General features: G+C 41.4%; 2 protein-coding genes across 2 annotated transcripts in view; one reads left to right on the top strand and one right to left on the bottom strand.

Annotated features, from left to right (window-relative positions):
* Positions 1-2,509: 2,509 nt before the first annotated feature.
* On the bottom strand, positions 2,510-7,768 carry SAP18 (Sin3A associated protein 18). Its single transcript, XM_005304380.4, has 4 exons — positions 7,470-7,768; positions 7,270-7,379; positions 4,944-5,066; positions 2,510-3,543 (listed from the first exon to the last, which is right to left on the bottom strand). The coding sequence occupies exons 1-4, from the start codon at positions 7,539-7,541 to the stop codon at positions 3,387-3,389; spliced, it is 462 nt and encodes a 153-aa protein (XP_005304437.1). The 5' UTR covers positions 7,542-7,768; the 3' UTR covers positions 2,510-3,386.
* Positions 7,769-7,884: 116 nt separating this feature from the next.
* The window catches only part of LATS2 (large tumor suppressor kinase 2), a 122,235-nt gene continuing 117,394 nt past the window's right edge, over positions 7,885-12,725 (top strand). Inside the window, exon 1 of the mRNA XM_005304382.5 lies at positions 7,885-8,388. The gene's annotated coding sequence lies outside the window, so the exon portion shown is untranslated. The remainder of the gene's footprint in view (positions 8,389-12,725) is intronic.

Genomic DNA, 12,725 nt, shown 5'->3' on the forward strand with positions numbered 1-12,725 from the left:
GACATATGGTAACCCATCATCTATACCCTGTAGGGTGACAAGATGTCCCAATTTTATAGGGACAGTCCCAATATTTGAGGCTTTTTCTTATATAGAAGCCTATTACCCCCCACCTCCTGTCCTGATTTTTCACACTTGCTGTCTGGTCACCCTAATAGCAGTGCAGAAGTGAGGGTCACAGGGTGTCTGGCTGCCCTGTCTAAAGGCAGTGCTCCTGCCAGCAGCAGCACAGAAGTAAGGGTGGGAATCCCAAGACTCCCCTACAAAGCCTTGTGACCACCCCACTCCCACCACCTCCTTTTGGGTCCAGACCCCCATGGTTACAACACTGAAATTTCAGATGTAAACATCTGAAACAGTGACAGACCATTTTTAAAATCCTATGATTGTGAAAAAAATCCTATGACCAAAAATTGACCAAACTGGACCATGAATTTGATAGGGTCCTATTTATTTTGAATTAAACAAGCAAAAAAGTACATGATATGGAAGTAAATGCTATAGGTGAGGGCAGTGGCACCACCCACCATTAAAGGTGCCTGATGTTTGTTGTTATAAGACCCTGTTTTCAGTTGCTTAGAACTTTGCCAAACTAACCTTTTGGGGTGACATTTTCTAGAGCAGCTGTCAACCTCAGGCTGAATTATTATTATTTTTTTTTTGGAAAACGTCAGGCCAAAGTGGGTCAGCTGTTTCCAAGAACAAAGTTGTGGAAACATTCATTGATTTGGCCCTTCTGGTGACCTTCTCTTTGAAAAGCTCTAGTAACCTCACAAATATAGGGCTGAAAGGGACCTTGAGAAGTCATCAATTCCAGGACTGTGCTGAGGCAGGACCAATGCCTTGAACCAGGGACTTAAAATGTAGCCTGGGGGAGGTAGCCTTTATCAGCAATGTGCTTTTTGCTGTTCCCCTTCAAATTTGGCCAAGTTATAAGTATCTGAAAAACTGCAGTGTGCATGCTCTCACTGGCTAGAGCTTAATTTCCACAAAGATTCCATCGGCATTAGCCATGCTGCAGGGAGCTGAAAATAATTTTCCTTGCAAGTGCAACTCTGAGCTGCTGTGGGCCATGCCAGGTCTGAGCACCAGAACTGAAAGCAGGGAGATTCTCTCCTGTGCTGTCAATGACCACTCACCCCAGCCCTGATTCCCAGGCAGCATGAAGGAGTAAATTGCCTGAATCAAATATAGGGGCTTGGACCCATAGGAGTGCATGACAAAAGCTATTTGGAATGGTCAGTAAGGGGACCAGGCTTGAACAAGGTCACAGGGAGGCAAACTGGCAACCACTAGTGAAGGATGGAGACATCTGACAAGGAGCTATGGGACTTCCTGGCAAAAGACTAGGACAAGGAGCCAAAGGAGGTTGGGGGGGACACACTAAGATTGGGCAAGGAGGAGAAGAACTGGGAGCAAGTAGAGACAGGAGGAAATGGGGTGGGGGAAAGGCAGAGCAGATGAGGATCTGGGAGCAGGGACTCTGGGATGGGGAGCCCTACGTAGCCAGATTTCCCAGTCCGTGATGTGTTGTTCTTGGCCATAAATTTGGTAGGGCCCTAAAAGTAAAATACATACTCATAAAACTTATGTCCATTCCTTCCATAGAAGAATCAGAAACCAGTAAGGCAGCATAGCACTCTGGCTGGATATGGGCTAGGCACCTTTCACAGAGGGAGACAGTCATGGGAGCACTGGTGTGGTAGGTATGGCTGAAGTGTTATCAAAAATAATTACTATACAAATAAAGCAGAATCTTGCAAGCTATGTCAGGTGTAGCTTTTTCTGAGCTTGGCAATCACTGTTGTGCTCATTAACCCCCCCCCATTAATATGATCAGACCCTTAAAGTCAGTCTTTGCTTTCGGGACTCCCTTTTAACACCCATACAGTTCTAAGAATCAAGGAACAACAGGAAAGGGGGGCAGTGGCTAAGGAACTATGATGTTTCCAGGCACCTGTCTTGTTGAAAAGAAAAACTTGTTACATTATTGAAACACATTCAGTTCAGTATAAGCCACCATCAGGATTTTCAAAAAGACTTCTGCTACTTTACATATATGGGTAAGAATTAAGTTAATTTAGAACCTGCCCCTGATTTTCAGTATTTACATTCACTTTCCAGTGAAGTCACACCTGTGACCTTAGAAATGCTTGTTTTAAATTTTACTAAATAATTTAGCCTTCAGACACTGAAAAGGCAAGTTGTTAACATACCATTCTGAGTAAAGTGGATATATTTGAAGAGTAAAGAAAAGCAGACTCGAGCCCAGGAACCCTCGCCACTAACTGCTTTTGCTGTAAACTGTAGACAAAGGAAGAAATGACAGGGAAAGGGGGAATCTCATTTTTTCATACAGGAAGTGTTTTGGAGCTGCCTTTGCAGAGATTACAGCTGTGTGGCTGAGTTTTAAAGAGGACTATTTAGTGTTTGACACTGAAGTTCTTTCCAACTGAAACTTTGTTATTCAAAAGTCAAAAGCAGCAGTTCACAGGAATTCAAAGTGAAATGAGCAAGAAAGGGATTGTTTACTTCTTCAAAAGATTAACCAAGGAGCATGACATATACTTTGAACAGTGAAGTTTCGTAGTATAGTAACATCCCTAAGAAATATTCAACGTAAACTTAGCATTTGGAATTTAAGATTTTTAGATCTCTCGCCAACTGACATTTTACAATGTGGTGTATTTATGCCTTAGATCAATTAGCTAACCAGTTTTGCCAGTTTCTCTACAATCTGAAACAGCTACATCAATTTAGAAGATACCATGTCTTTCCCTGAATCTCACTCAGCTGAGAATGACTTCCCACTAAAGATGAAATTATCTTAAAAAGACTTAAAGCCCAATTTTCTTATGACTTTGCAGAGTTAACACCACATTAACTCCATTCATCCCACAAAGGAGTCAGTTACAGGGTCATTCAGGGAAAGCTTCACTCCCCATTTTAGAGGCAACAATTTGTTGAAACAACTCCTGACATTAACAGTTTAATTAAACACTTATTACGCAGACCTGATTTAATTTTTAAAAACAGACACTAAATTTTGGATGACATAGCAATATATTTGTTCCAAACATGACAGTTTCTAACAGAAAAGAACACTTCTATGTTATGCTGCTCATATTTTAGAGACTGTGAAACACTGAACATTCCTACTTTTCAAACCGTAACTACTATGAAAAGGATTATGAAGCTGCTAAAAGATATTTTCTTCTAAACAGAGTAAAATAAAGATTTAAAAGTAACCCATGTTTCCAAGGCTTAAGTGTGTTCTCAGATGTTCTTGCTTAGCAATAAAAACAAAAAAGAGCCTGTTTCAAGCAGCAAGTACTATCAAAGGGAAATATACGTGATCAGTTTTAAACAAAGTGACACTTTGTCACTTAGTATGGTCTCATGCGTCCTGATGGGGGCGGTGCACGATTTGGAGGAGTAATTGCTATATCCAAGTAGTCTCCAATCTGGAACTTCTGAGACTGCAGAGTCATGGAATCATCTGTGCCCTTTCTGCCTGACATTGTGCTGCCAATCTCCTTCACCCTGCAGGGAGGATGTGAAATGCAAATTAATAATTAGAGGCAAAGAGTCCACCTCTCTCTAAACTAAAAACTCATTTAAGGCCCAAATATAACCTCCTAGTGAATGGTTTTAGTTTTTTTCCCGCTCATGCTGTCTTCAACTAGTTGAATACAGAGTTGGCACCCTCACACTCCACATGCTCTGTCTTCACTAGAGAAACAGTACAACTCGGGATAGAACAATTATGTAAATTTACATTAAATTTTAGCTCAGAAAAAACTGTCAAGTTAAAGGGAACAAAACTAGTAAAGAAAACACTGTAAATGATATAGCAGGACACATTCACTGCTCTTTAACTGGTCACTGAGGAGTGAATGCCTACATCACTGGTTAACAGAGGACCATTATGACAGAAATATCAGTCCCAAGATCATAAGTAGGACTCTACCAAATTCACAGCCATGAAAAACATGTCATGGACCGTGAAATCTGGTCTCCCCCTGTGAAATCTGGTCCTGTGTGTGCTTTTACCCTACACTATACAGATTTCACAGGAGAGACCAGGGTTCTCAAATTGGGGGCCCTGACCCAAAAGGGAGTTGCAGGGGGTTCACAGTTATTTTAAGGGGGGGATGTCATGGTATTGCAAATCCTTACTTCTGCACTGCCTTCAGAGCTCAACGGCCGGAGAGTGGCAGCTGCTCACTCGGGGCCCAGCTCTGCAGGCAGCAGTGCAGAAGTAAGGGTGGCAATACCATCCCATGCCACCCTTACTTCTACACTGCTGCTGGCAGTGGCTCTGCCTTCAGAGCAGTGCTCCCGGCCAGCAGCTGCTGCTCTCCAGCTGCCCAGCAATGAAGGTAGCACAGTCACCAGCAGCAGCGCAGAAGTAGGGTAGCAGTACTGCAACACCCTTCCCCCTCTCCCCCCCCCCCCCCCCGACACAATAGCCTTGCGACCTTCCTCCCTCCCACCTCCGCAAACTTCTTTTTGGGTCAGGACCCCTACAATTACAACACTATGAAATTTCAGATTTAAATTGCTGAAATCATGAAATTTACTATTTTAAAAATCCTATGACTGTGAATTTGGTAGGGCCCTAATCATAAGCACTTATTAGATAGAGGATCTAGTCACTCCCCATACCATCTGAAACAACCAGCCTTCCATTTCCACTGTATGCTACAGGTACATATCCTGGGTGGTTGCCTATGAGGTGACCAGCAGATTAGGCAAACACATGTTGGTTGTTTTGGGAAGAACAAAAGAAACTTTAGAAGCATTGCAGTCACCATGCAATTCTCTCTTTATTAGGACTAGATTTCAGATGATATCAGACTTTAAATAAGTGTTGATGAAAAACAGTTTACAGCTCTGCTGACTGAAATATTCTATGAATCTGGAGAAGAAATGTCATTTACCTATAACCGGGCCTCTTGAGTTCTGTAAAAACTATTGCAAAATTGAAGTGTGTGCCCTTCTTCCGTGCTTCTGGGTAGACCTCTTTCACTAAACTGGTCAGCTCTTTTAAAGTTGCATCCATCCTAGATTTAAAAAAAGAAAGACATTACAACTCATCAGGATGGTTCATATTATTGTCAAATATATAAAAATTTCAAACCTCATTTAAGATAAGTGACAATTGTTTGTCAACTATGTACTATCACTTACAAAACCAGCATGTAAAAGCAAGGAAATATATAGTTCACATTTGGGCAGTGTAAGATTTTTATATACTTCTGTATTTCCGTGTACTACATATTTCATGTTAGTCACTTCACAAGCTTCAATGAGGATCCATTTTTAAAGTATTTAATCTAAAAAAATTCAGTTATTTAAAACATTCTGAGCATGTTTTTTTGTTGTCAGCGAGGACTTACTCTAAACATCTGAAGACATAAGACACCAATTAAACACTTGAGGCAAAATGGTCTAGTAGATAAGGCACTGGTCTGGGACTCAGATTTGGGTTCTAATCCTGGTTCAGCTACTAACCTACTATGATGTTGGGCAAGTCACTTCACCTCACTGTACCTGTTTCCCCTCCACGCTTTGTCTAGTCTATTTTGACTGTAAATTCTTCACAATAGGGACCCATCATCACTATGTAGTTGCAAAGTATCTACTGCAGAGGGGCCCTGATCTCATTTGAGGCCTCCAAGTAATAAATTGTAATTTGAAAGCTTTTTTAATGTACATACACATGATAGAGGAAGTCAAAGTCAGCCTTATAATAAGATCATGGTTACTAACCTGACAGGAGACAGAATTACCTTTACAGTCAGGACTAAAACCTAAAAAAAATTTTTTGTTCATTCTAGCTCTAACCAGTCAATAGAGGGCACTGTGTTGACTGAGCCTGATCTGGCTTCTGCTGAAGGCAAAAATTTCCCAGACATCAATGACCAGGTTTGGGTCGATAATTCCAATTAAAATTAATACAGCAGGACTGGGCCTCCAACCTATTCACAGCAAAAGTTAGTTTAGTCAACTAGGTCATTGATGCACAAGGAAATTTTGCTATATGGGAAGTTTGGAGTAGTAACAAGGTACCTGGAGACAAAGAAGTTTTAGACAAAGTTCATTCCCAAGTCAGCAACAACACCACATAACTAAGTTTGACATTCTTCAAATGTTGAAGACAAATAAGAATGTTTTTGAAGAGTAACTCTGGCAACTTTGGGGCCAAACTAGTTTTCCAAACTAAACTTACGGAACTAAAAAAATTTCATAAAGAACATTGGTTGCCACCAGAGAGAACACCTTCTCCACAATACACCACATTCAAACTGCACACATGAAATGTATGCACATCACAGCACAAAAATTTCTATACAATACTCAACGTTTTGGGATAACTTTTTTGGTAGTCTTCAAGAGACATGGAACTTAGGCCATGTCTACATTTACAAGCTTACAACGGCACAGCTGTAAGATCGCTCCTGTAGCTGCTCTGTACAGATGGGAGAGAGCTCACTTGTTGACATAATAAAAGCAGCTCAATGAGCAGTAGCTATGTCAGCAATAGAGTGTCTCCCACCAACATAGTGCTGTGCACATGAGCGCATATGATGGCAAAATGTATGTCACTCAGGGTGTGTTTTTTTCACACACCTCAGCAACAAAAGTTTTGCCAACATAAGTGCTAGTGCAGACATGGCCTTAGTTACTACAGGCAGCCAAAACCAGCTTTTAAGACAAAGTCATGTTTAGGCCTACTTTGGAATAAAGAATTTCAAATGTACAAGAATGTTAAAGTAAGAAGTCTTTTGTACTGTGTATTTACACCAAAGTAATGAAGAGTATTCCAACATATAGCTCTTTGAAAGTCTGAGGCAGTCAGTTGACACATCAAATACAGAATCTCTAGCAATGGCCTAGTTAGTTAAGTTACATATGAAATTCTTTGTTCCAGTTTTAGGCATGAGATTCCCAGTCATTAGGACTGCACACGATGCAGTATCATAGCAGGACAACATCAGCCTTCTTCCTTCTACGTTTAGCTATTACAGCCACGGGTTGTTTCTAATAAAAATACACATGCCGAAAACTACAGTGCAAGGCCCTCTCTGGCAGATTAGGGCGTGGCAGATTGGATGCAGTTTTGGCTTGTGGGTGTGCTGCGGCCCAGCAGCTCACCAGCGGTGAGAGTACAAGAGCCCAGGCGGCAGGGCCTATACGGGAGCTGCAGCTCGGGAGAGGCCAGGCCTCGAAGCGCGGCTGGTCGCAGGGGAGGGCCGCGCTCACCAGGTGTAGATCTGCAGCTCGCTGGAGGGCACGTTGCCGCGGGAGAACTCGTCCATGCGGTGGTGCCGCCCGTTGTTGGTGGTGAAGACCCTCAGCAGCAGCGGGCACGTCTGCAAGGGGGAAACACAGGCCGTCAGCACCGGCCCCAGGCGCGGCCCTCTCCCCCCGCAGCGCCCTTGGGCGGCCCCGCCCCGCGATACCTTCTCCCTGTCGATGGGCTTCTCGGGCTCCTTCTTAATCTCCTCCTGCGTGACCCGCGACTCCACCGCCATCTTTCCTCCGGGCTCCGGCCGGGCCAAGCAGCGCGGGGCGGCGGGGAGGGACCCGGATGTCTCGGGGGCGCACTCTCTTAAACTCTCGCGAGAGGAGCGCGGCAGCTTCGCCGGGTTACGGGAGGAGGAGTCAGGACCCGCGCGCGCGCACTAAGTTAGCGGTAGGGCAGAGCAGCCCGCCCCGCCCCCGGCCGGGCTCCGCCCCCGAGTGCCGCGCGCTCACAGCTTGTGTGCGGCCGGGCGGGGGAGGCAAAGGCAGCGCCGGAGCTCCCAGAGTGACGTGAGCGCGTCCCCCAGCAGCGGCCGGAACACGCGCGACTCGCCTTCGGGGTGGCCGCCGCGTAACCAGTGCGGGGAGCTGTGCGCGCGACCCCTGCAGACACCGCAGCCGCGTGAGCTCGCCCCTGCTGCGCCAGGGAGCCCCAGGGCGGGGCTTTTGCTGCCCTCCGGCCGCGGGGTTACCCCGCTCAGACTGGGGCCAGTGAGTGCTGGGGCCACCCCCGGGCACCGACATGCCTTCGCGCGTGCAGTACCACGGAATGATCGCGGAGCGGCAATGACATAGTTAACATCGGTGACCTACGCTAGTTTAGTTGGGTATTTGAACCTGCACCTAAGATCAAGCAACTTGCTGTTTTGAGAGTTATTTTATTATTTATATCCCAAGCAGTTATATGCTGTTTGTTCAAAACTATGTAATATTTTTGCATATTTACAATATATGTCCGAACCGATAGGCTGTGTTGCTCCAGCCAAGTTACTGTTGTGGTAGCTGCATTTGGGGCATCTCAGTTATTAGTAGCTGGCTAGCAGGACTTCACAGGACCTAAAGAGAATTGTTTCAAAGGTAAGTGCAGAATCACTTATCTGTTGAGTGGATCATATCTGTCACATGAAGATGAAGTGTTGCTAATGTTCCAAAATAACTGTGTTCTGCTCAGTTTCAAATTCACAAATTGAGTCTCAAGATTTACAGGATAAATCATCCCAGCATCTTCTAATACTTTGAAAAGCTTATAACAGGCTAATATTACTTATGTCTTCTACAGAATGACATATATTTCTCTAAGGGAGAAAGATTTACAGAGATGTCTGCTGCAGATAAATGTGTAGTAATAACCTGCTGTAATTTCAAGTAGTTGAAAAAATAAATTAGAATGGGGTAAATCTTAACTAGAGTTTAGTTCCCATAGGCTGGAACACAAATACTTGTGCTCTCCATTTTATGCTTTTGTTTTTCCAAGAACTGAATATTATGTTATGTCACTCTTGGCTCAACTATTGTGTGCTGCCAGATAGGTGGGAGAAAGATAAATGTATGTTTCTGATATGAGGGTTAGCAATAAAACAGTCCTGATAATAGGCCCAAGGGATTAAGATGAATGGGAAAATATCACATTAATGGGTAGAAAAGAATGAAAATATGTACTAATTTAATTATCGTGCTGATAGAGTATGTTTTATGATATATTGGCTTTTCTGTGATTTTTATGCGTTTTAATTTGTGCCCACCTATGTACTAAACATTCATGCGCTAACCTTATAGAGAATTACACATTGTGAAAAATCAGTGGGACTGCTCTCAAGACAGAAAGTTCGTCTTTGCAGGATTGGGGCTTTAGAGAGTATTTTTCATATGGCCTATCCTTGATCAATAAAGTTAAAATATTACTTTCACTAAGTACTGGACTTAGTTTAGGATTCTTTCAAAGAAAATGTTTCTTTACATTCATGTCAGAATTTTTTTGGAACCTTCATTTCCACACTACTTTGAAAATTGTTAATATATTTCTGACTTCACAAGTACAAGAACATGGAATTCTGCTGTAAACTGACATAGAAATATATGTATGTTTGCTGATTCACAGTATTTAATTATATTTAATATATTTTCATTGATTTATTTGTGAAATATTAATAGTAATGTAGTTATTGAAAGAGTTAATGTTCTAATTGTAAGTATTTATATAATGCTGCTTATTAAATCTGTTATAATTGATTTGTAGCATGTTTGTTCTTTAAGTATGTAGAAATAACTTCCATGGACTCTGTCTTGCATACACAGAGTAGAACACCATACTAAAAACTGCTACACCTGCGTATCCAAGGCCTGATTCAGCAAAGTACTTTCCTGATATGCTTAAATGCTTTTCTGAATCATGCCCTAATATTATAGAAATATATATGATACATTGTGTGTTGTTTAAAAAGGAGTATGTGATCACATAAATTGTAATACATATGAATAAAGGGGTAGAATTACAGTTTATGCTTTCAATTTCCATTTCCTGGCCTCAGTAGATTGACATTTCCAATATTTCAACGTTTAAAAAATAGGCAGGAAAAAAATCCATACACCTTTCAGACTTCTTTGAAAACATAAAGCATGAGTCCAATTGCAAAACGAATAAACAAAAACCTTTGTAGGTCACATTTCATGAAACTAATGTAAACTGATTTTTTTTAAATTTTGATTTATAGTACATTTAAAATGAGACAAGAACCAACACAACCCATCTTTGTGCACCTCCATCTCCTTTCTTTTGGGGTAGATAATATTTAGGAAAAATCATAATAAATTAAATTATAATTATAATTGCCTAAATTATCAAAGGAAGTGACTCAGCATCACCACCATTTGTAAGAATGAATTCCAAGATGATGCAGTTTTTCATATTGCTAAAATTAATTATATATGCCTGTTATGCCAGACCCCGGTGCAAAACTAAGAAATTTATGTCTGGGTTCAGATATCCTAAAAGAACAGCTGTAACAAATAAAGCACTGCTTTATGAATCTAAGTAGTTCCTGCTATTAGATTTTGAACACTTTACTTATGTGAAAAATGAACCACATGTCTGAGTTTTAAGAAAACTCAAGTATGGTTTTTTTTAATTGTTCATGAAATACACTCACAATCAAAATTAATTGATTTTGAATCTGAAATTTTACATTCTTTTAAAATGCATATATTCTCATATTTGCAAAATAAAGTTAGGAATATTTTGAATTAAAATATAACCATGTAACTTTTAACATGGGTTTAAGCCTGAAAATATAAATAGAAATATTGTAATCTAGTAAGCAGAATAGAGGGGTGGGACTCAGGAGTTCTCTGTTCTGTTCTGTCCCACAACTTGCTATGTGGTCTTAAGCCAGCCAGTTAACTTCCATTTACAGTTTTCCTCAGTGTTCAGATTTGAAGGTGTGCAGTGGTACTGCGTTACTCTCCCAAGTTGCAACCTTGTGCTCTAGAATAGAAGCTTTTGTTTTTAAAAAAGTAAATCTCTAGCCTTCAGTGTTGCGCAGGAAACCTTTAGAATGTGAATTGAATGTATCTGATGCAGCAACGTCTGTTTGAGTTTGCGAGAACATAAAAAAATAAGTCTGAGGAGTCTGAGTTGATCCTCAGTGGTGTTAACTCAGGGTCTCAGCAATGTATTATTTAAACGTCAACTAATTTAACAATTTCACTACTGATCAAAGCATGTAACAAAGGAGTGTGTGAGCGATATCTCAGTTTAGTGTTGTGAGTGGATGGAACTTGGGAGAGTTCCACCATTTATTTTTTCCCCAAAAAGGAAACAAGCTCAGGTAATCCAAGGGAGCCAGCCTAGCATAATCATGTTTTAAATATCTCCACAATCTACTTCCGGACAACATCGTCTTCTCTTTCGAGTGTGTGGAGCTTATTTTGTGGACAGGAATTGGTTTGTGGGAGGAGCTTGGAAGAGTACCACTACCTTTGACCCCTACTTTTCCCCATTTGTAAAATAATGGTAACATTTACTGACACACCATTGTGGGCTGAAAAGTGCTATATAAGTGCAACGTTTTATTATATTTCTTTTTCTTAATTTATTGCAACAAATTCAGTGCAAATTACAGTGAAACATATACAGTGTTTGCACTGCTGCGAAAGTACAGTATTAAAACTACATTTCCCTGTAGTTTAAATACATAGATTAATAAATTAAAAGGCCAGAAGGGATCATCTGGTCTGACCTCTTGTATAATACAGCTCATGGGACTTCCCTGAATTAATTCCTATTTGAATTAGAACATATCTTTTAAGAAAACTTGATTCAAAAATTGTCAGTGATGGAGAATCCGCCATAGTTCTTGGTAAGTTGTTCCAGTGGTTAATTACCCTCATTGTTAAAAATGTACACCTTTTTTCTGGTCTAAATTTGTATAGCTTTTACTTCCAGCTATTGGATCTTGTTATACATTGTCTGCTAGACTGAAGAACCCATTACCATTTTGTGTTACCCGTTAGATGTTTAAAACTGTGATCAAGTCACCCCTTTTTGTTAAGATAAATAAATTGAGCTCCATGAGTCCGTCATTATAAGGCATATTTTCCAATCCTTTCATCATTCTCGTGGCTCTTGTCTGATTGATATATAGTATTCTTCACTTCCTATCCTACCGTGACCTAAAATGGTTTTAGTCTTTCCTGGAGGAATGCGCCCAATGATTAGTGATTGGAAACTGCACCTCCACTACTAGACGTCTCATTTGTAGAGTACCACAAATATCAATTCTCTCCTCTGTCCTATTCAATATCTACGTGCAGCCACTAGTGAACTGGTCAGATGACAAGGACTCAAGTGCCAACAATACACACATGACCTTCAGCTCTACCTATCCCTCACCACATCGATCACGCTATTATCACCAAGATGGTCCAGTGCTCAGATGCGATCAGTTCGTGGATGGTGACCAGCTGGTTGAAGCTGAACCCGAGCAAGAGAGAGAAGATGTTAGTGGGCAGAGGAAAGCATTTTGTAGAGTATGCAGCTATGATGCAGTCCTCACTGGTTGCAGGGACACACCCACAATTGGACAATTTAGTCTGTAACTTAGGAGTGCTCCTGGATTCCTCACTGACACCAAACTTTTGCACAGCACCATCCATGAGCAATGCTGTCTACCATCTCTGGTTGATTAGGAGATTCCATCCCATTCTGATGAACAATGAGTTAGCCTCAGTAATTCATGCCTTCATCACCCCTTGGCTGGACTACCGAAATGTGATATACCTAGGCATGAAGCCTTTGGTCCTTAGGAAACACCAAATGGTTCAGAATGCTACAGCACATCTCAGTAACACATCAGGCTACTGCAAACACATCAAACCTATCCTCTGTTCCCTAAGTTGGCTTTCCATAGAATATCAAG

Source organism: Chrysemys picta, chromosome 1, assembly GCF_011386835.1.
Source record: "Chrysemys picta bellii isolate R12L10 chromosome 1, ASM1138683v2, whole genome shotgun sequence".
Lineage (NCBI taxonomy): Eukaryota > Metazoa > Chordata > Testudines > Emydidae > Chrysemys > Chrysemys picta.